Raw genomic sequence first — 23,102 nt, forward strand, 5'->3', positions numbered from 1 at the left:
AGCCACCTCTCAACGACAAATAAATATAATGATAGAGATGGGGACATTTCTGGTGAATAGATGGAAAGAGACCAAAAGGAGTGGATTGTTGACTATTGATAGTAATGCAGGTAGAAGCATTAGTAAAAACCTTATGATAAAGATCCTCCTTTCCCTATCATTTCCATGATTACTTAGTTGTTTCTTGATCTTGGCCCTTATGTTTTTATCATTTTGTTATAAGGCTTGGCCCTTTCCACTAACTCATGGGTCTACCTCTCCACCACTCTCCTTTTTTATGAATATTATGCTATTTTTTTTGTATTAATGCAAACTTAAATATGACATATTCATAAAAAAAGTTTGCATAGACTAGATGAATCCCGAGGTTTGAATCTCAAGACTAGATGAACCCCAAGGTTTGAATCTCAAGACTTCAAGCATAGCTAGTATGAAGGGCTACTTATACATTCATAAGCCTCAACAACAAAACACAATGAGTCATTGAGGTTTCCAATGAGTCAAGAACTAAACAATAAAGACCCTAGGGTAATTATTTTCTATTTTTAATTTGATTTGTTTTTAGAGAGGTGTGATTTTATTTTTATTTTTCATCTACATTGGGAAATGCTAAAACATTTATCAAGAAGTCCTCCTCTGTCATTATAAAGAGCATAATATTTGGATTTAATACACTATAAGAAATCCAGTTTTATACAAGGATTTATAGAATAATATATGACTATGTATTATTAATTTTTATTATTCATAGACATTTCGCATGTTGACCTAGGAGAAAATGTCCCATTGGGACATATATATAATATTACAAAGGCATTTATACATATGGTAGTCCATAGATGTTTGAAAACACATTTTCATTCAATACACATTGGGCAAAGTGGATAATAAAAGGTCATAGATTACAAAGTACAATTCTGTAGGTATACGAAAATCTATGGCAATAGATTCCTTCATCCCTAAGATTGACATTACATATAGGATCAACAAAATATTATGATGATAAGACAAGTACTAATCGTATTTTCTATTCCCGATCCCTTGGCATATTAGATTAAGATCTTCATCAATATTTGTGGATTCATTAGTTATAGATCTAAGTACATTTATGTATATTTATATTTTTATTTATTTAATTACGAGAAACAATTATTATTATATTTTTGTCAACATCATAATTAATTATTCTAGGATAATTATGCATCTATACATGCATTTATTAGATTAGCTTAGACTGAACTAAAGGAAAGTTTATTTTCTATTACATTTTGGTGACCCTAATTGATCCCACACAATTTTATCTCACCTTTAGGAAATTAGATAATTCTTATTTGTATATCTAGTATATAATAATTATTTTTATATTTGTCTAGTGTTTAATCTTTTTATACTTAGTAATCTTTCAATTAGGGTTTTCCATACATAATAAATTATCATTTATCCCACCTTTCCACAATAGATGTTGCAAGACTATCCTTATGGTATGTATTAAGATTTTTTATAACACATATATCCTTGATATTCTGGTCACACATCATTCTAATAATAAAGATATGTATTATGTGGGTTTTTTCTACTATGTGTTTATATTTTCTTTCCTTCATGGATTAAATAGTTTTCATCATAATTACTAGATACAATTATGCCATTGATCAATGAGCTTCAAGTTGACCATATGGATTGTCATAGTGATGATAATCTTATTAGCAAAGATTAATTGTGTGTTAGTGATGAATTTAGTATTATGGATATTAATGATATTTTCTACATATAAAATATAAACATATTGAAACAAATTAAACTCAATTAATCTATTTTCCTCACAATATATGAAACACTATAATTTAGCATCAAGGTTGGTAAAATATGATAAATAAGAAAAAGTGATCTCACCAATAATAACCAATGTTGCACCAATTCATGTTGGTGATGCTTCAACATGATGATATGCAATTTCTCCTACTTGCAACATAACATTGCATTCCAAGGAGTCTTAATAAATAACTTAGGTTGAGGCTAGTTTAGAAACATTTGGATGAGTGATTAAAATGCCTCTCTCTCTCTCTCTCTCTCTCTCTCTCTCTCTCTCTCTCTCTCTCTCTCTCTCTCTCTCTCTCTCTCTCTCTCTCTCTCTCTCTCTCTCTCTCTCTCTCTCTCTCTCTCTCTCTCTCTCTCTCTCTCTCTCTCTCTCTCTCTCTATATATATATATATATACACACACACACACACACACACACATATATACATATATATACATATGTATATGTATGTGTGTGTGTGTGTGTGTGTCCACAATCTTCTTACCCTAAATTTTGTCACAACAAAATAATCAATAATTTCATGAACAACAAAATTATAGTAAAATTTTCTCAACTAGCTAGTCAAAAAATTATGTTTTATACCAATGGATAAGAATATCCTTCAAAGTAATATTGCAACATGTGCATTAGTTTTGGAATCAATAAAAAGAGCACAAATTTGACCTTTTCTTATATATTTTATTCCACCTCATCATATGATAATTTTGTTGCATAAATTTAGTTATATGCATCTCTATGATTTTTTTTGTTGATGGATCCATCTCACCATAGAGTATATTTTCTTCATTGTTGTTTCAAATGATTAAATGCAAGTGTTGCATGGTGGTGAATGGCTTCTACATTAAAAGTAATTATGTAATGTAAATTTTATTTTGTTCTAAATATCTAATAATTTCTCTTCTCTTTATATAGGGTTTGTTGAAATCTTTAAAAGAGATTCAAATTATTTGGAATTCTCTTTAGGAATTTCTTCCTCTAAATTAGGTTAGATGGATTAAGGTTTAGAGGAGGTAATAATTTTTTTTTTTAATAAATGCACTCTATAATATTTAAATTTATAAAATCCAATCAAATATTTGATTAGAAAAATAAGAAAGCCTTGACCACTTATCTATCTTGTATGTACATTATTGAAAAAATGTAGAAAGAGGACTTGAAAATATAGTGAAATATGCAAGGGATTCACATGTTTCAATAGCTTTGTAGTAGCTAGATCATAATTGTTGATTATCTAAAATGTGTTGTGATCACTTTTTATTTCTTTATAAAGCATAATAACATGGTATTTACTAGGCCATCATGTATCCAAGTTATATTTAATGTAATAACTTTTTGTTGAAAATAATCGATTTGTCCATTCTTTTGTCCCCCAATTTAATACATTTACTCTACTACTCACATGGGGTCTCAGCACTCTCAACCTCCACCAACATCTTCTCATAGATGTGGTACTCTGGGTTTTAGTAAATTCCCCCATCTAGAGCTAGTTATTTCTTCTATTCATGCTTAGTAGCTTGTTGATAAAGACTGAAAGAAACGCAGTGCTCTTGTAACACCACTAAAATATTAAATAAACCTGATAAACATTATCACCCTCCTATAAATTATACTCTTGCCGCTTAATAATTTTATTTCATTTTATTGATATTCAAACTCAACCCTCTTTAACTTCGATTATTTACCTGCTCTTTGTAGTGTGGGTGGGGTAACCATCTACTTCAAATCAAATTCAGAAAACAAATTCTAAGAAGCCTGTCAAACAACAGTTCAGTGACTATCTAGTAGTGCATGCCACTTAGAGATGCAATGTATCAAAGTATGGAAAGGAAAAAGACAGACGCAACTTTCTGTGAGCAGGGATATCTGATTACAACGTATTGTCGTTGTGAGGCTAAATGAAATAAAACCTTTTTGAATACTTTTGAAGGCCCGGATTCTGCCCATTAGTTAATTATTGATACCACAAACCAAAAGTAAAAGATACAAACAACTTCATGTAAAAGAATCACGTTTAGAATTAAGAGGGAAGACTAGCCGATGAAGATTGACTGTTAGAAACAAAGGACCCCATCTCATTTTGGGACTGGTGAGGAAATGGGATACGTTGATCACTTCATCACTTGTCCTCGGGCAACTCTAAAAGATTTCTGGTCAGATGTGGGGACCAAGATGATGGTATGTTGATTCGGCCGCCCATACCTCTGTGGTAGATAGGGTACAGAGCAGCCCTTCAAAGCTATTATAGAGGGGTGCTGGGCCATAGTATTGTTTACCTAACATTCTGGTCCTATTTACTAGTTAATTGAAATTTTAAAATATATTAGATTATGAATGTCAATCCATTACGCTGATAGGTATAATCTGCATGCTTTTATCTAGAAGATTTAATTTCATATTAGATTTTATTTGTTCTTTATTTCCATCACATAGAGCTTAAAATATGAGCATGTTTCTATTTAAAACATTTATTATTAATTTCTATCAATGGACAGGAATACTGATGTATTTACAATGGCAGCATTATAGGACCTTAACACATTCTTATAGAAAACAAAAAGTCAATTGTAAGTAAAGTACACGACATGGACATGTTTCTATCTAGAAGATTTAATTTCATATTGAATTTTATTTGTTATTTATTTCCAAAATATGGAGTAGGAAATATGAGCATGTTTCTATTTAAAATTTTAATTATTAGTTCCTACCAACATACATGAATATTTATGCATCTATTTGATGCAATTTATTTTTTTAGCTGATCAATCATGTTATTGAATTAATTTATTTGCATTTTTATAGACTTATTATTTGTGTACATTTTAATAATTTTAACAAAATTATTTATTTCTTTTCTTATTGATTTATACTAGGAACAATCATTGCACTATTCAATTTTTTATCTTTAATTTGAAGAAAATTATTTATTTCCATAGTTCCATTAGACAAGAAATCTAGAAAGAAAATATGCAGTTGTTTAATACAAAGTCAGGTAGAACCAATCTATGTAACTATTTGGTTAGTCAATCTTTAGAAATTTGAACAAATCTAATGTCATTGAATGCATGGTATTGATCAAAGAATGACATGAAATTGTTGCCCAAATCAGTTTTTGATAACTTCCATTTCAGAGGCATACAACATAATGATGTAGTTGCGAGTAGCTTGCACATAAATGCTGACAAGCCCTGTTTTTGCATTGCATGAAGCTTTCTCCATAGCCCAAGAATTATAGCAAGTCATTCTTGATTAAAAGCATTATCAATGAACAAAAGATAAATTTTAACCTCTATTCTTTGTTAAATATTTTTATTTTTTAGATCCTTAGTTTAGATTTTCTTTCTTTGGTCCAAGCAACCGGTTCAGTGGTGATAACCTTAATTTTCCTTTTTCCTCTCCGTTATTCAGCTGTAGATGGGAACATCTACAAATCAAGCACTCAATTGCAAAAGCAAAGGGTGATTATATAGGATGCTTTGTCACTTCACCCCAAGCAGTACAAAAAGAATTGGCTTCTTTATTTTGCTGATCTACCATGCGGAGGTAAAAATTCTTGCAGCTAAACAAGTTCATGCTTAAAACACAAACTGTAAAAACTATTTTGAACTAGGTCCCTTAAGAGGAATACAAAGTGATTGAATGTCTTTTCACACATTTATTGAAAATATTTGTTTCCTTTATCGTAGTGTTTTCTTTTCATTGATAAGAAATTAATTTTATTTGATAATTAAGATAAGTTAAGTTTTTATTAGAATAACCTTGATTTCTATTTTTAAAATTACATTTGATCATATAACCAATAAAAAAATGATTTAACTAATGGTTACCTATCAATTCAAATGTTAATTATTCAAATTTAAATGCTATTGTGTTGTATAAAGGGTAAGACATTATTCAATTGTTGATCCATCTATTAGGATGTAGCATTATTATTTGATTATAAATAGTCATTGCATCAACATGTACATACATACAAATAGATCTACATTAACTTTTTCATTGTACTTGGTCTGTCTTCAATCTGATTCGAATATCATTGAATTATTACACTTGATCTGATTGCAATAGGTTGTAGATTCTTCCACTTGATGACAAGTCCTAGTGGTGCTTTCAAGCATTACAAAATCCAGGTACACGTAATGATCTAAAAGTTAGATTAGAAATGATGGACTATTGGAGTTTAGATAAATTTCCATTTAGAAAATTTCCAAAGACACCAAAATTACAAGAGATTTATTACTATATTTTCCAATAAAATACAATTAGTAGGTGGAGATTTGAAGAGCAATGTGGAAAAGGTCTACCACAAAGAGATCACCTGAACAATTTGGAGAGCAGACAACTAAAATTCACTTTAAATTGAACTTCATAATCATAATCATTTTATGCTTCACATTTTCTAGACTTTCTACAAATTTGATCTAGAACTCTGATTTGCTAATAGATTTCTCAACTTTAAAATACTATAAAATATGCATCATTTGAGCAGAGGCTTGATGCTTGTATTAATGATGGTTTCAGATACATAGCACTTCTGATGCAATAGATCTGGTAGTAGAGTTTGGAGGAGTATTACATAAACTATTGGTAGTGACACCATATCTCAGGTTTCCCCAATTTGTAGTTTTTAACCAGCTAAAATATGTATCATTATTTTACAGTCGAAGTGGAGGCTGATAAATCTGTGGCTGCATCGGCAGTGGCTTTGATTGTGCCCCCTCCTTCCATCATAGCAATCTTGGCCTTGTCCTTCAACTCTTTCATTTTCTCTCTCGCCTTTCTTCCCTCCTCTCTGTTGAGAAACATGTGTCTCAACCTTGCAGTCTTTTTCTGGAAAATTCCAGAATATGTTTGAGGTAGTTTTCCACATGTTTATGCATTGGAAAATGGTTAGTGAGTTGTTAAAAATGAGTTTTGTCCATAGTAGAATATAGGTGGGCCATTTTTAGAGCCTTAATGACTCATTTTGTGACTTTTAAGAGGGTCTAAGCTAGGGGACAAAATTATGGACGGGATTACTATTTTAACCTGGTTGTTTTTTCATTTTGGAAATGCAAATGTCAAAAATGGGCACCATGTGGCATGGTGGTTAAGCCCATGGTTTTGTAAAACCACAAGTGGTTTCCAGGCTGTAAAATCACTATAAAAGGAGGGCTTGGGGAGGAGTTTGATTATTGAGTTTTTTGCAAGACTGGATGCTAGAAGGAGTCTCTCTGAGTTCGAGTTGTGGTGATGCGCTCCTGTAAGAACTTGCATTGCAAGTGTATTGTAATCAGCTTGATTTGATAATACATTGTGCGAGTTTTGGAGGGTGGGGTTTTTCTCCTAGAAGGATTTCCCCACGGTAATCACTGTGTTATGTGTTCATTGCTATTTTATTTATGCTTTATTGTGCATTTTTTGATATCTTAGTAATATTTAAGTTGAAAGTTGCATAACCATCCTCTCAAGATTAGCGTAGGAAGCGTTTCTGCACACCTTTGCTTCCTTACAAGTGGTATCAGAGCCTGGCCAGTTTTGGTTCTATTTGTTGGGTATAGGGTTTTTTGAGCTAATCAAGGTTTGAGTGGGAGCTTGTGCAGAGTTTTTCATTTCTGTATTGCAGGATCATAAAGATGGCAAGTATATCAGGGAGGATTGATGTAGAGAAGTTTTCTGGCACAAACTTTGAGATGTGGAAGCTGAAGATGGAAGATCTGTTGATTGATCGAGATCTATGGGATGTGATTGATGAGAATAAGCATAGGCCCGCAGATCTGACTTTAGCTGCACAATATGATGTAATGGATAGAAAAGCTAAAGGTCTCATAAGATTGTGCCTTACAGACTCAATTTTGATTAATGTCCACGAAGAATCTACTGCAAAGAAGCTTTGGAAGAAGCTAAGTGAGATCTACCAAGCGAAATCACTTGTGAACAAGATCTTCTTAAGGAAGAAATTGTATTCTTTGAGAATGGAAGAAGGTGGACGAATTTCTAAGCATCTGGAAAGATTTAATATGTTGGTAACTCAGTTGACCTCTGTTGGGGTGCCAATGGATGAAGAAGAAAGATGCCAAATCTTGCTATGTTCGTTGCCAGACTCATGGGACAGCCTTGTTATGGCCATAGGGAGCACTGCAGTCGTCTTGAAGATGGAGGATGTTGTTGGTTCTCTACTTTCTGAGGAGATGAGAAGGAAGGTTTCTCTGAATGCCAAAGAGGCTCTGAGTGTTCGAGGAAGACCAAAAGAAAGAGGCAAGAATGAAAAGCAGAATGGCCGTTCTAAATCCAAGAATAAGGGGAGATCAAAATTTCCTGGTAAGTCCAAGGTAATTTGCTGCAATTGTGGAAAGCCCAGACATTTCCGAAAGGACTGTAAAGAAGAAAAGAAGAAAAAGAAGAAGAAGCAAGATTCTGATTCTGAGTCCGAGAAGGAAGATGGAGATACTTTTATTGCAGCCTTGGCCACTTGTGTAGGTGACAATGCATGGTTAATAGACTCAAGTGCATCTTTCCACATGACTCCTAATAGAAATTGGTTTAGTAAGTATGAAATTTTTGATGGTGGTAAGGTGTATTTGGGTGATAACTCAGTACTTGATATTGTTGGTCGTGGAAGTATTCGTGTGAAATTTTCTAATGGTAGAATTAGAAGATTTGATGGTGTCTTGCATATCCTGGGACTAGCAAGGAATTTGTTATCTGTTAGCAAACTAATAGATGCGGGTGTGCATATACAGTTTTCTGAAGCAGGTGTGAAAATGGTGAGAGGTGCTATGGTAATAGCAAGAGGAAGCAGAATGGGTACATTATACTAGCTTGATGCATGCACAGTTGAGTGCAGTAGCACTTCTGATAAGACTATGATAAAGACTATGTTGGAAAAGGAGAGGGTGTCTCTTTCAACAGATGGTCGTGGTTTTTGGGTACCCAAGGGTGCTCTATCTACCGAATCAAAGTTGCCTGTAGAGAAGACCATGTTATGGCACCAGAGACTTGGCCACATAGGTGAGAAGGGTCTACGGACCTTGAAAAATGAGAACCTTGTTGATGGGTTGAATGATTGCAATCTTGAATTTGATTTTTGTGAGCATTGTATCTATGGTAAACAAAACCGCATTCAGTTTTACTCGAGTTCTCATAAGTCTTCATGTATTTTGGATCTAATCCATTCGGATGTATTTGGTCCAGTTGATGTTCCTTCTATTGGTAGATCAGTTTATTATGTTTCTTTCATTGATGATTTCAGTAGAAGAACATGGGTTTATTTTCTTAGGAGTAAAACTGAAGTTTTCAGTCATTTCAAAGAATTTAAAGCAATGGTTGAGTTGCAAACTAGAAAGAAAATAAAATGTTTGAGAACTGATAATGGTGGTGAATTTTGCTCCAATGAATTTGACACATTTTGTAAAGATTGTGGTATTAAAAGAGAGAAGACAAATCCGTATTCTCCACAACAGAATGGACTTGCAGAAAGAATGGACAGGACCTTGATGGAGAAGGCTAGGAGTATGCTGAGTGGAGCTGGACTAGAACAAAAGTTTTGGGCTAAAGCTGTAGCCACTGCCTGCTACCTGATAAATAGGTCTCCTACATCAGCTCTTATTGATAAGACGCCAATGGAAGCGTGGTCGGGCCACAAGCCTTCACTTAGACATTTGAGAGTGTTCGGTTGTGAAGCATATGCTCATGTGCCAAAGGAGAAGTGGACAAAATTGGACAACAAAGCTGTTAAATGTATTTTCATCGGATACAGTTATGGTGTAAATGGATACAAGCTTTGGAATCCTGTTGAACAAAAGGTATTTTATTCAAGAAGTGTTATTTTTAGAGAAACTAAACCTTCTTCTATTACAATGCAGCTAGAACAAACAGAACAAAAGAAAGATGTGATTCAACTACCTGCTACACCGGAGAAAGTTGAATCGAGGCCCTTAGAAAGACAAGAAGTTGAGGAGAGCTCTATGAGTTCTGAATCATCAGAGGAAGAAGAGGTACCTGAAGCTAAACCTGAAGTTGATCTTGCTCGAAGGTCTACTAGACAAAGGAAACCACCTGAAAGGTATGGGTATTCTCCTGATGATTGGAGATGCATATTTGCATTGAATGCTAACATTGATGAACCGAGATTTATAGAAGAGGCTCTTGGTATGAATGATTCAGAGTCCTAGAAAATAGCCATGGATGAAGAAATGGCAGCTCTTAAGAGGAATGAAACATGGGACCTTGTACCATTGCCTGAAGGACGAAAGCCTGTTGGTTGTAAATGGGTGTTCAAGAAGAAGATGGGTTCAGATGGAAGCATTGAGAAGTATAAAGCACGTTTGGTTGCAAAAAGTTACTCTCAGGTTGAGGGAGTAGATTATGGTGAGATTTTTTCTCTAGTAGCCAAAATGACAGATCCATTAGATTTTTATTTTCTATTGCAGCAGCCTATGATCTAGAGATCAAGCAAATGGATGTGAAAACAACTTTCCTTCATGGAGATTTGGAGGAAGAAATTTACATGACACAGCCAGAGCACTATGTGATGAAAGGTAAAAGTCATTTGGTCTGTAAGTTGAAGAAATCCTTGTATGGTTTAAAACAGAGTCCTAGGATGTGGTACCAGAAGTTTGATACATATGTGTTGAGTTTGGGATTTGTGTGATCTAAATCTAATCACTGTATATATTTTAAATCTGATGGTGATCGTTTCTTGTTCATTGCCTTGTATGTCGATGACATGTTGTTTATTGGCAAAGGAAAAGGTTTGATTGCAGAGTTAAAATCTCAGCTCTCGATAAAATTTGAAATGAAAGATCTTGGTGCAGCTAGGCACATTCTGGGAATGGAGATTGTAAGAGATAGACAAAATAGAAAGCTTTGGCTAGGCCAGAGCAAGTATGCTGGTATTATTTTGAAAAGATTCAATATGCAGGATTCAAGACCATTGAGTGTTCCTATTACAATGGGAACAAAGCTTTCTAGTTCACAGTGTCCTACATCCCCATAGGAGATGGAAGAGATGAGTTGAGTACCATATCAAAGTGTTATTGGAAGTTTGACGTATGCTATGGTCTATACAAGATCAGACATTGCCCAAGCAATGGGAGTTCTTTCTCGTTATATGTCTAATCCAGGAAGAGCACATTGGGATGCAGTAAAAAGAGTTTTCAGATACTTGAGGGGTACTTCAGAGTACTCGATATGTTTTCATGGAACAGGAAATGAGCATTCCTTAGATATTCGAGGCTATGTGGATTCAGACTGGGCTAGTGATGTTGATAGAAGAAGATCCACCAGTGCATATGTGTTTACATTATTCGGTGGTGCAATCAGTTGGATGAGCAAGCGACAGGCTGTGGTCGCTTTGTCCACTACTGAGGCAGAATATATGGCAGCTACTCATGCCTATAAGGAAGCCATCTGGCTAAAGAGATTGTGTTCAGATATAGAGTTCAAACAGGGTGCAGTGACAATTTACAGTGACAATCAGAGTGCAATCTGCCTAGCGAAGAACCCTACTTTTCATGCCAGGACCAAGCACATTGATGTACAATATCATTTTGTGAGAGATATGATTGAGGATGGCAAGGTGAAGCTGGAAAAGGTAGAAACTTTGGTGAATGTTGTTGATGCATTAACTAAGCTCGTGAGCACAGAGAAATTCAGATGGTGTTCAGAGTCTATGGGCCTCTCGGCCCCTAGCAATTAAGTCCATGATATTTTGGATCCCCTAACTCTTGCAAGGTGTTCGACAAGTGGGAGAATGTTGAGAAACATGTGTCTCAACCTTGCAGTTTTTTTCTGGAAAATTCCAGAATTTGTTTGAGGTAGTTTTCCACATGTTTATGCATTGGAAAATGGTTAGTGAGTTGTTAAAAATTAGTCTTGTCCATAGTAGAATATAGGTGGGCCATTTTTAGAGCCTTAATGACTCATTTTGTGACTTTTAAGAGGGTCTAAGCTAGGGGACAAAATTATTGACGGGATTACTATTTTAACCTGGTTGTTTTTTCATTTTGGAAATGTAAATGTCAAAAATGGGCACCATGTGGCATGGTGGTTAAGCCCATGGTTTTGTAAAACCACAAGTGGTTTCCAGGTTGTAAAATCACTATAAAAGGAGGGCTTGGGGAGGAGTTTGATTATTGAGTTTTTTGCAAGACTAAATGTTAGAAAGAGTCTCTCTGAGTTCGAGTTGTGGTGATGCGCTCCTGTAAGAACTTGCATTGCAAGTGTATTGTAATCAGCTTGATTTGATAATACATTGTGCGAGTTTTGGAGGATGGGGTTTTTCTCCCAGAAGGGTTTCCCCACGGTAATCACTGTGTTATGTGTTCATTGCTATTTTGTTTATCCTTTATTGTGCATTTCTTGATATCTTAGTAATATTTAAGTTGAAAGTTGCATAACCATCCTCTCAAGATTAGCGTAGGAAGCGTTTCTGCACACCTTTGCTTCCTTACACTCTCCTTCCATCAATTCCCTCACTGCTCTCTCAACTTCTTCTCCCCTCACAAATCCTTTGTTGTCCATCTTCAAACCTATGGCTACCTGATTCTGCTTCACCAATATGACCTTGTTTATCCCCTGTTCGGCAAAAAGAGGCCAAGCGATCATGGGAACTCCATGCGAGACGCTCTCCACCGTAGAATTCCACCCGCAATGAGAAAGGAAGCCTCCAGTAGACGGGTGAGGAAGAACAGGAATCTGAGGTGCCCAATTGAGAAGCACCAGCCCGCGATCCCTGGTTCGACTCTCAAAGCCCTCGGGTAAAAGCTGTGAAATGTCAGTTTCCAGAGAAGAAGAGTCCTCAGATTTGAATCCTCGCAGCACCCACAAGAATCGGTGGCCGCTGGTTTCAAGTCCAATTGCCAGATCTGTAATTTGCTCCCTGGACAAAACGCCAAAGCTTCCAAATGCTACAAACAGAACGGACGAGGGAGGCTGCTCATCTAACCATTTGAGGCAGCTGGACTCGTCAGGGGTATCTGATTCTGTGACCAACAATGGACCTATTGGATAGATTGGAGGCGTTGAAGGGGTTCTTAGGGTTTTGATGGCTTCCTCCTCCAGCTCAGCAAATGTGTTAATGAAAACCCCTGATGCTTCCTTGATGCGGGAGGCATTATTTAAAAACCATTTAAACCAGGAATCCGACCTCTCTTGAAAGGGAGTTGGGAGATCTGTGGCTGGAATCGGCGGAAGCCCCGGTACCTCCACTTCAAAATCGGCGTCTTTAAATGAAACATTAATCTCCGAAACGAGCTTTGGAAGATGTAACATGAAGCAAACAGAAGCAGCAGAGCTCGGAACGAATAAATAACTTGGCACTTTCAGCTTGGTGGTAACGTCAAGCAGTTCCGTACAGAAGAGATCTGTAATAAAGGCAGAGATGGGCGAAGATGAACGCAACGATTGCAGAACGTCTTCAACGTGTGGCTTTGCATTCAGCATGAACTTCGAAAGGCGTGTTTCCAATTTCATCTTTTGCTCATCTTCATCCTCAGTGATGTGAGGAATCTCTGTAATGCGTATGTCAAGAGCCGAAGAGGCCAATCGTTCAAGCAGTGCAGGTTGCTGAGAAGTCCAAAACCACTTGCTGATGATGAGGGTGATGGAGAAGCCATGAAACTGACAAAGCCTCTTTGCAAACTCAGCCAATGGAATGAAATGCCCCATCCCCCCGCTGAGGGGGAAAATGGCGACATGCGGCTTGTCCATCAAAGGATGCAGAGGAAGGCAACAATGAAAGATATTGGAATTGTAAATTGTAAGCACATCTAGAGCCACAAGCTATACTTTTACCGGCATCAAGAGGTTCATTCATACAGATGGCTTGCTGTGTATTAAAAATCATCCATGTGAAAAGGAAAATGAGTGGCTGGGTTTAAACAGCACACATTAACCAATTCCATTTTCGTTTAGCTGATCTATTTTCGCTCATAAGTATTTGTGCTACGGGCATCTTCCATTTCTATTTGTCATATAGTTAACTCGCATCTTTTAATAGTGTCATTTCAGAGATGCAAAAGCTATCATTTTTATATTATATTATATTATATAAATATATTATATTTGTGATTTAAAATTATTTTAGTTTTAAGAATAAATATAAAAATAAGAGATTTTGCATTCTTTTAAGTGAAATGATCGAAGGATGTGAGTTAAAATTTGTTTTTAGCAAAAAGTAGAAATGTTTCAATTGTTCATCTTTCCTTATACTTTTAGCTTTCTAACTATCTAACAACTATAGATGAAATATAGGTGTAGCACAAACATTTATGAACAAAAATAGATCAATTAAATGAGAACATAATTTGGAAGTGGGACCCACATGAGACATCACACACTAGTCAATGCTTAATGTGTGCTATTTAAACCCATCCAAAATAAGTATGCTTAAGCCAGAGCCAAATTAAGGATTAGTTTTTGGTACCATTAATTATAAATAATATTACACATACTTACAACAAAGGTGGATAAATTTGGGAAGCGTTGGATAAATCCATGAAGAAGCTCAATGAGAAAGTTAGTGACAATAATAACACAAAGGATTTGGCAGAATATCTATAGAGAGTGTGTACCTCCACAATCTTCTTAATGTCTAATGGCACCATCATATAATGGTTTTTTTTTGTGATAGTGGTCTTTGTTATCAATATGCTACTTGACGAGCTCCCACTCTAACTTGTAAAATGCCTCCACCTTTACCCTAAAATTCCCTTACATCAAAATAATTGGTTTTTTCATGAAGAACATAATCATAATGAGATTTTCTCAACCAACTATTCAAAAAAAATATTTTTTATGCGATTGTAATTGTAACAATGGATAGGGAATTTCTTCAAAGTAAGATTGCAACAAGTGCATTAGTTTTCGAATCAATTAAAAGAGCACAAGTGCATTAGTTTTCGAATCAATTAAAAGAGCACAAGTGCATTAGTTTTCGAATCTTTTATTTTGCCTCATCATATGATAACTTTGTTGCATAAATTTAGTGATATGCATCTTTATGCTATTTTTGTTGATGGATCTAACTCACCATAGAGTCAATTTTCTTTATTGTTGTTTTAAATGATTAAATGCAAGTGTTGCATGGAGGGGGGTTTTATGATTGTCTTCTACATTAAAACAAATTATATAACATAAATTTTATTTTGTTCTAAATGCCTAATAACTTCTCTTCTCTTTATATAGGGTTTGTTGAAATTTTTAAAAAAGATTCAAATGATTTAGGATTCTCTTTAGGAATTTCTTCTTCTAATTTAGGTTAAATGGACTAAGGATTAGAGGAGGTAATAGAAAAAATTGAGAGAAATGCATTCTAAATATTGAAATTTATAAAATCCAAACAAATTTTTTATTAGAAGAATAACAAAGCTTTGACTACTTATCTATCTTGTATGCACATTATTGGAAAAAAAGTTGGGAGAGGATTTAGAAATGTAGTGAAATATGCAAGGGATGCTCATGTTTTGATGGCTTTGTAGTAATTAGATCGTAGTTGTTGATTATTTAAAATGTGTTGTGGTCACTTTTTCTTTTTTAATAAATGGCTTGGTATTTATGAAGCCATAGTGTGTACAGTTCATGTGTAATGTGACAACATTTTATTTAATATAAATAATTTGCAAAAAAAATTTGTCCCCGAAATTGTTACATTCACCCTACTACCCACAAGTGCTCTTAGCACTCATAATCACCTTCAACATCTTCTTATAAATCTGATGCTCTTGGTTGTATGGATTCTAGTAAATTTCTTCATCTAATACTAGTTATTTATTCTATTCCCGCTCAGTAACTTGTTGATAAAGACCGAGAGGAACATTGTGTTCATAATTGTTGGAAATTTGTTTGTGGCCATTCCAACACTACTAAAATCTGATGTAAACATGATCACCCTCCTATCAATTATACTCTTGCCACCTACTAATTTTATTTGTTTTTATTGATATTCAGACATAACCCTCTTTAACGTCGATTATGTACCTACTCTCTATAGTGGAGGTAGAGTAACCATCTACTTCAAATCACATTCAGAAAAAAAATATAAATTAAATTCAGGAAACAAATTAAAGCCTGTAAAACAACATTTCATTGTTTGTTTGGTATTGCATGCCACTTAGAGATGCAATCAGTCAAAGTATGGAGGGAAAAAAGACACACAACTTTCTATCAGTAGGGATACGCGATTAGAACCTCTTATCATTTTGTAGCTAAATGAAACAAAACTTTTTTTACCACTTTTTAAATCTCGGACTCTGCACATTGAAAGATCTAAAAATTAAAGAGACACATAGAACAAAATTGAAAAGAAGAAGGATGTGAATAATTTATTAGAACTGATAATAATGATATATATAACTTAAACTACATTGCAATAGCATTTTTTTATACACCTCTGATCTCCTACATAGATCAAAGAAAAAAAACAATAAAACAAAACTTATAAACTAAAAAATAGTAACAAGACTATTTTTAAAAAATAAAAATAAAACTTAAGTCTACGTAGTAGTTAGAGATTACAACTTTTATTTTATTCACACATAAAGCTGAAAGCAGATAAAGCAAAAAACAAGAAATCATAAAAAATCATGACCTCTCCAACCCATCATTCGATCTTATCTTCAATCTCCCCCTGAATGACCAATGGAGGTGAATCCCAACTGATTTTAGAAGGCAATAAAATTTGTGGTCGGAAGAGCTTTAGTAAAATTATTAGCAACTTGTTCAGATGAAGGACAAAACTGCAACTCCACTTGTCCATCTTGAACCAAGTCACGAATCTAATGATGATGGATTTCTATGTGCTTCGTTCTGGCATGAAACACATGATTCTTTGTCATGGAAATAACACTATTGTTATCACAATAAATGGTGGTTGGATGCTCTGGAACCAAATATAGATCTGTCAATATCCTTCTTATCCATACTACTTGAGAACTTGCTAATGATGCTGCCATGTATTTCGCTTCTGCTAAAGAAAGAGCCACTATTGCTTGTTTCTTACTACTCCGGGATACAAGTCCATAGCCAAATGAAAACACATTACCAAATTTTGATTTCCTATCATCCACTGAACTGGCCCAATCTGAATCTGTGTAACCAACTAGTTCAAACTTGTCAGTGGGAGAATATTGAATGCCAAAATTATGTGTACCACTCACATACTTGAAAATTCTTCTAGCAGTTCGCCAATGTGACTCATGTGGACCCTGCATGAACCGAGAGACGAGGCTCATAGCATACATAATATCGGGTCTCGTGGTTGTGAGATACATGAGGCTACCAACCAAACTCCTATACCGAGTTGCATCAACCTTGGGACTAGCATCTTCCTTGGTTAGTTTTTTACCAAGGGCTATGGGGGTTGCAAATACTTTGCATGCCACAATGTTAAACTTCTTCAATAAATCAGCTATATACTTGGATTGAGAAATAAATATACCTTCTGATGTTTGTTGTACTTCCACACCAAGAAAATAGCGCATAAGTCCTAGATTTGAGATTTCAAACTCTTGTTTCATTTCTACTTGAAACTTATCCATGAGAGCTTTGCTATTACCTGTATAAATCAAATCATCAACATAGAGGCAAACTATGAGAATATCATTACCAATATGTTGGACATACAAGGTAGGCTCTAAGTGGCTTCTGTTGAATCCTTTTCTCATGAAATGATTGTCAATTCTAGCATACCAGGCATGAGAAGCTTGCTTCAACCCATAAAGGGATTTCTTCAACTTGTAGAATAAGTGTTCTTTTTCTGGAACTTCATAACCCATAGGTTGTTCTACATAAACTTCCTCATCTATGTAACCATTAAGGAATGTTAATTTCACATCCATCTGAAATATTGGCCACTTGTATTGTGCTGCAATAGCCAATATAATCTTGATTATATCAAGTCGAGCCACAGGAGCAAAAGTTTCTGCATAATCCACTCCAGGAGTTTGTGCAAACCCTTTGGCAACTACTCTTGCCTTATGGCATTCTACTGAACCATTTGCATGATATTTGACTTTGTAAATCCATTTCACACCAATCACCTGCTTACCTAAATGGGAAGTGGAACTAATTCCTAAGTATTATTCTTATGAATGGAATTCATTTCATCATTCATAGCATTAACCCATACGGGTTCTTTCAGTTCTTCTTCATACACAAAGGGTTCATCTTTAATTGTACTAAACAAAGCGAAATTAGCAACTGGATTTATATTGGTACTCCTCTGATAAACATCAACTAAACTTAGTACCTTTCGTGGAACAGATGCTGGAGGTGAATCTTCACCTGAGTTTGTGCTGCTTGAAGAACTAGGTGAGCTTGGAGGACTGGAACTGGAGCTTGAACTTCCACTTGAGCTTGTGGGGAGAGGGGGAGGAACACTGTTATCTTCCATGTTGATGTTTATTGATGGATTTTTATGCACATCATCTTTCCACTGCCATACTCCTCCTTCATCAAAAATCACATCCCAACTAACTATCCATTGCTTTGTCTCAGGATTATACAATCTATAGCCTTTAGTTGCAATAGAGTAGCCCACAAAGATTCACAGTTGGGATTTGGCATCCAACTTCTTCCGCTTTTGATCTGGAATATGCACATATGACAAGCATCCAAAGATGCAAAGATGATCCATTGAAGGCTTGTGACCACTCCAGGCTTCCTTTGGAGTCATATTTTAAACCTACTTTTGTGGGACTATGGTTGAGAATGTATAATGTAGTGGCAATTGCTTCTCCCCAAAAACTATTGGGAAGATTTTTTGTCTGCAACATGCTTTGTGCCATTTCCATAATGGTACACTTCTTTCTTTTAACAATACCATTTTACTGAGATGTATATGCAGCAGTAAGTTGTCTTTGGATGCCATTCTTAGCACAAAAATCAGTAAACTCATTAGAAGTAAACTCTTCCCCTCTATCTGTTCTGAGTATCTTGATAGGATACCCGCTTTGTTTTTCAGCCAATGCTTTAAAATTCTTGAAACATGCAAAGGCTTTAGATTTTTGCTTCAAAAAATAAGGCCAAGTGTGGCAAGAGTAATCATCAATGAATGTCAAAAAATAAAGGTTCTCACCCAATGATGGCTCTTGCATATCACCATAGATGTCAGCATGCACAAGCTCTAAAGGAGATTTGGCTCTCCATGATTTGCCCACTGGAAAACTGTCTCGATGATTTGGCCACTGGAAAACTGTCTCGATGATGCTTGCCAAGTGTACACCCTGAACAAACTTCTTCTTTTGTCTTGATTGGAGGAAGACCTCACACCACATTCTTCTTATTCAACAAAGTTAGCCCTTGAAAATTCAGATGACCATATCGTTGACGCCATAACAATGAATCATCTATGGTTGATTTTAGTGCATGCAACTTACTAGAAACAAATTTGAGAGGAAAAAATCTATTCTCTGTCATATAAGTCTTTGCTACAAGATGATGATTATTAGATTTATCAAAAATTTTGCAGCAACTATCTTCAAATACAACTTTATAGTTCTTTTCTAAAAGTTGTCCTATACTCAAAAGACTATGTTGTAATTCTGGCACAAAGAAAGTATTATGGATATTTGTAGTGACTCCTTTCTTAGTCTTGACTGCAAGGGTATCTATTCCCATTACATCAACCTCCTTATCATCTCCAAATTTAACTTTACTCCTCATTGAATTATCTAATTTGACAAAGAAATCAAATTTACCTGTCATGTGATTTGAACAATCGCTATCCAAGAACTAGACATCCTCTTGGGGTTCTTTTGGCAAATTGCATGCAAAGAATGTAGAATTCTTTGCATCAAAAGACTCTTTTGCATAACTAGCTCTTGACTTATTAAAGTCAGATTTTTCTTCCTGTACTCAGATTCATAGTGCCCATATCTTTCACAACATTTGCGCTGTATACTCCTATCAACAAATATTCTACCTCTTCCTTTGTTATTTCCTCATCCTCTTCCTCTACCTCTTCCTCTGTTATTACCAGAAGATTCACCTTGAAATTTAGCTATATGAGAGGGAGGAAATTTGGATTTTTTCTCAATATTCATAGAAGACTAGAAAGCTTGAACAAAACTTTCCATAGAATGTTGCATGCGCTCTTCATGAGACTGCAAAGAACCAATTAATTCTGCAACTTTGAAAGTAGTTAGATCTTTACTTTCTTCAATAGCAATTACTACTGGATCAAATTTAGGAGGAAGAGACCTCAAAATGTTTTCTACAATTTTTTGATTTGATATAGTTTCTCCTTGAGTCCTAAGCTAATTCACAATACCTTGAGTCCTAGTAATAAATTCATGAATGGACTCAGATTCTTTCATTCTCAAATTTTCAAATTCTCTTCTAAAAGTTTGAAGTCTTACCAATTTGATTTTATTTGTAGCTTGGTATGTAGTTTGTAGAGCCTCCCATGCATCCTTTGATTTTGTCAGACTGGCAATTCGAGGAAAAATTGAGACATCCAAGGCAGATTGAATGGTGAAAAGAGCTTTGTTATCCTTTTTTTTTATCTTCTTTCAGCTGATTTTTCTATTGTGGTGTCCATGTATTGAATGTATTCTAATCAACAGGTTTTGTATATCCACCTTCCACAAATTCCTAGAGATCTTGGGATAAAAGTAGGGTCTTCATCTTAATACTCCAATAATTATAGTTTTCTCCAGTAAATAATGGAAGCTGAAATGCTAAATCCTTTCCATTAGTCGTTTGGAAATAACTGTTGTTCTAACCTACAACCTGCACAATCAAAACTCTTGCAACCTGCTCTGATATCAAATGAAAGATCTAAAAATTAGAAAGACACATAAAACAAAATTAAAAAGGAGGAGGTTGTAAATAATTTCTTAGAACTGATAATAATGATTTATATAACTTAAATTACATTACGATAACATTGTTTAATACACCTTTAATCTCGTACATAAATCAAAGCAAAAAAACAATAAAACAAGACTTAAAAATTAAAAAACAGTAACAAGACTGTTTTTAAAAACTAAAAATAAAACTTAAGTCTATATAGCAGTTAGAGATTACAACTGCTGTTTTATTCACACATAAAGGTGAAAGCGGATAAAACAAAAAACAAGAAATCATGAAAAATCATGATCTCTCCAACCCATCATTCGATCTTGTCTTCACACATCAGTTAATATTGAATAAACAATTTGACGTAAAAGATTCACTTATAGAATTAAGAGGGAAGACTAGCCGGTGAAGATAGAGTGGTAGGATATGAAATGGAGCGATACAGTCCCTCCCTAGTGGAGCTATCATTAGAGAAACAAAGGGACCCATCTCATCTCCGGACTGGTGATGAGATGGGGTGCTCCATCGCGTCTGTACGCCATGCTTTACATATTCATCACTTCATCGCTTGTCCTAAGGCAACCTTAAAGCTCTCTTGTCAGATGTGGGGACCAAGTCTATGCCCACTGCGAAAGATTTTCATTTCGATTGGCTAACTGCATTTAAAATCTCGAGTGTCGGTTAGTGAATGAACTTGTTGCAGGTAGAGTACAAGCTAAGGCAGCCCTTTATAGCTATAGTATTGTTATTCTTCTTAATAACGGGTAAACATTTTAGATGTCGTCGGGCTTAGTAAGTATGGTATAGGGCAGTGATAGTATTCTTTTTACGTTAAAGAAGGGGTAAACATTTTTTATGGAGATCTTATTTTCATTTAAACATTTAATAATATCGTTCTAGTAGAATTTGAATCTTGATGGAAAGAACAATAGCACAACGTAACCATCACACAATGCCACTATTAGCAATGTATAATAATATTGCTTATCCAACTTTCTAAATATATAATTTTGAAATTTATAATTGGTTGAATAGATATTCTAATTGTCCTCACCCTTGTCCTTCTATTTTAGTATTGAATGACTCTTAAAAGATAAAATGATTTGTTGAGTTAAATTTGAAATTTAGAGTGAGCAAGAAGCCTATTCAAATTATGTATTTTGGTAGGAGATAATGCATATTACATTTACTATCGATCAATTTCTGTAAAATTTTCAATTTTGTTGTTGCTATCAACTTTTGCTCTTAAAATTCATAACTTGCATTTTTAATTCCTCAACGTTTCCAAATGATTAGCAAAACATTGTTTATTACATGGATTTTCTTCATTAATCATTTAACAATTCGAAGCTAGTCTCTTTATTTTGCTCATTTGTGCTACCTAGGGATGTGGAGATTTTTGCATATGAACAATTTTGAAAAAATATATTGTAAAAATTGTTTTGTAATATATCTCTTAATTATATTTAAGAAGAATTCAAGTGATTAAATTTATTTCCACAAACCTCTCCAAAATATTTTTTTCTTTGTGGTAGTGCTCTATTTGTAGAAATGGAAAGCATATTTTATATGATAGCTAAGACGTGAAATTTTTTCTCTAAAACATTTAAGATCGATTAAATTTATTTTTTGAAATATATATTAGTTTGCAAGGTATTATGCAATATTGTAGAAGTGAAAAGTGTATTTTTACCAATATTATTTCTTGTTTTTATTTTTATTTTTAGTATTTATAATGTATATTTTAAAAGTTAATTGTCATTTAAGAAGGATTTTGGTTTGAGTTTATGTTTTTCATTTTTAGTAATTTAGACTTAGTTTTTGAGTTGTATTCTTTCAATTTTGAGACATAGATTATTTGGGTGATGTTACTTGTGGATTAAAATTACTAAGACAATCATGATCCTTGTTTCTTAAATCAAATTTAATCATAAAATTGATCAAAATTTATTCCAACTAATAATTACCCTCAAAGCCATATGATTAAATATTATTTTTAAATAACTAAATTATATATAATTACACTATTATTAAAAATTATCCTCCAGTAAACTGAATTAAGAAAACAACTTTAAAAACTTAGAAAGCACTATATGTCAGCTGAATTTACTGTAAATTGAACTTTATAACCATAATCATTCTATGTTTCTAAGCTCTCTGGCAGACTTACCTAAAAAATCTGTAATTTACTAATAGACTTGTCACTTTATAACGCCATGCATCATCTGAGCAAATGTTTGATGCTTTGAATCATAATGGTTTCAAATACATGTATGCTAGTCACTCATACAGCAGAAGAAATCACTCTAAAAATAAAATGTATCATCGCCCTTGACCTGGTACAATGACACCATATCTCTGCGCCCAATTTTTCTCTTTTTTTTTTTGAAAAATGTATCTATTGAATGGAAAAAATAAGAACAATAGAAAGAACTTTCAGGACATTCCTGAAAGAAAAAGCTTAAGATTGACTACATTGCCAAATAACTTTATGATTGACTACA

The 23,102-nt window shown here is 34.4% G+C and overlaps 1 protein-coding gene across 1 annotated transcript; it reads right to left on the reverse strand.

Moving 5' to 3' along the window:
* Positions 1 to 8,105: 8,105 nt before the first annotated feature.
* LOC131030900 (UDP-glycosyltransferase 72B1) lies at positions 8,106 to 13,713 on the reverse strand. Its single transcript, XM_059212262.1, has 2 exons — positions 12,252 to 13,713; positions 8,106 to 8,173 (listed from the first exon to the last, which is right to left on the reverse strand). Exons 1-2 carry the CDS (start codon positions 13,507 to 13,509, stop codon positions 8,106 to 8,108), a joined length of 1,326 nt encoding a protein of 441 aa, XP_059068245.1. The 5' UTR covers positions 13,510 to 13,713.
* Positions 13,714 to 23,102: the final 9,389 nt, after the last annotated feature.

This window comes from Cryptomeria japonica, chromosome 10 (genome assembly GCF_030272615.1).
Source record: "Cryptomeria japonica chromosome 10, Sugi_1.0, whole genome shotgun sequence".
Lineage (NCBI taxonomy): Eukaryota > Viridiplantae > Streptophyta > Pinopsida > Cupressales > Cupressaceae > Cryptomeria > Cryptomeria japonica.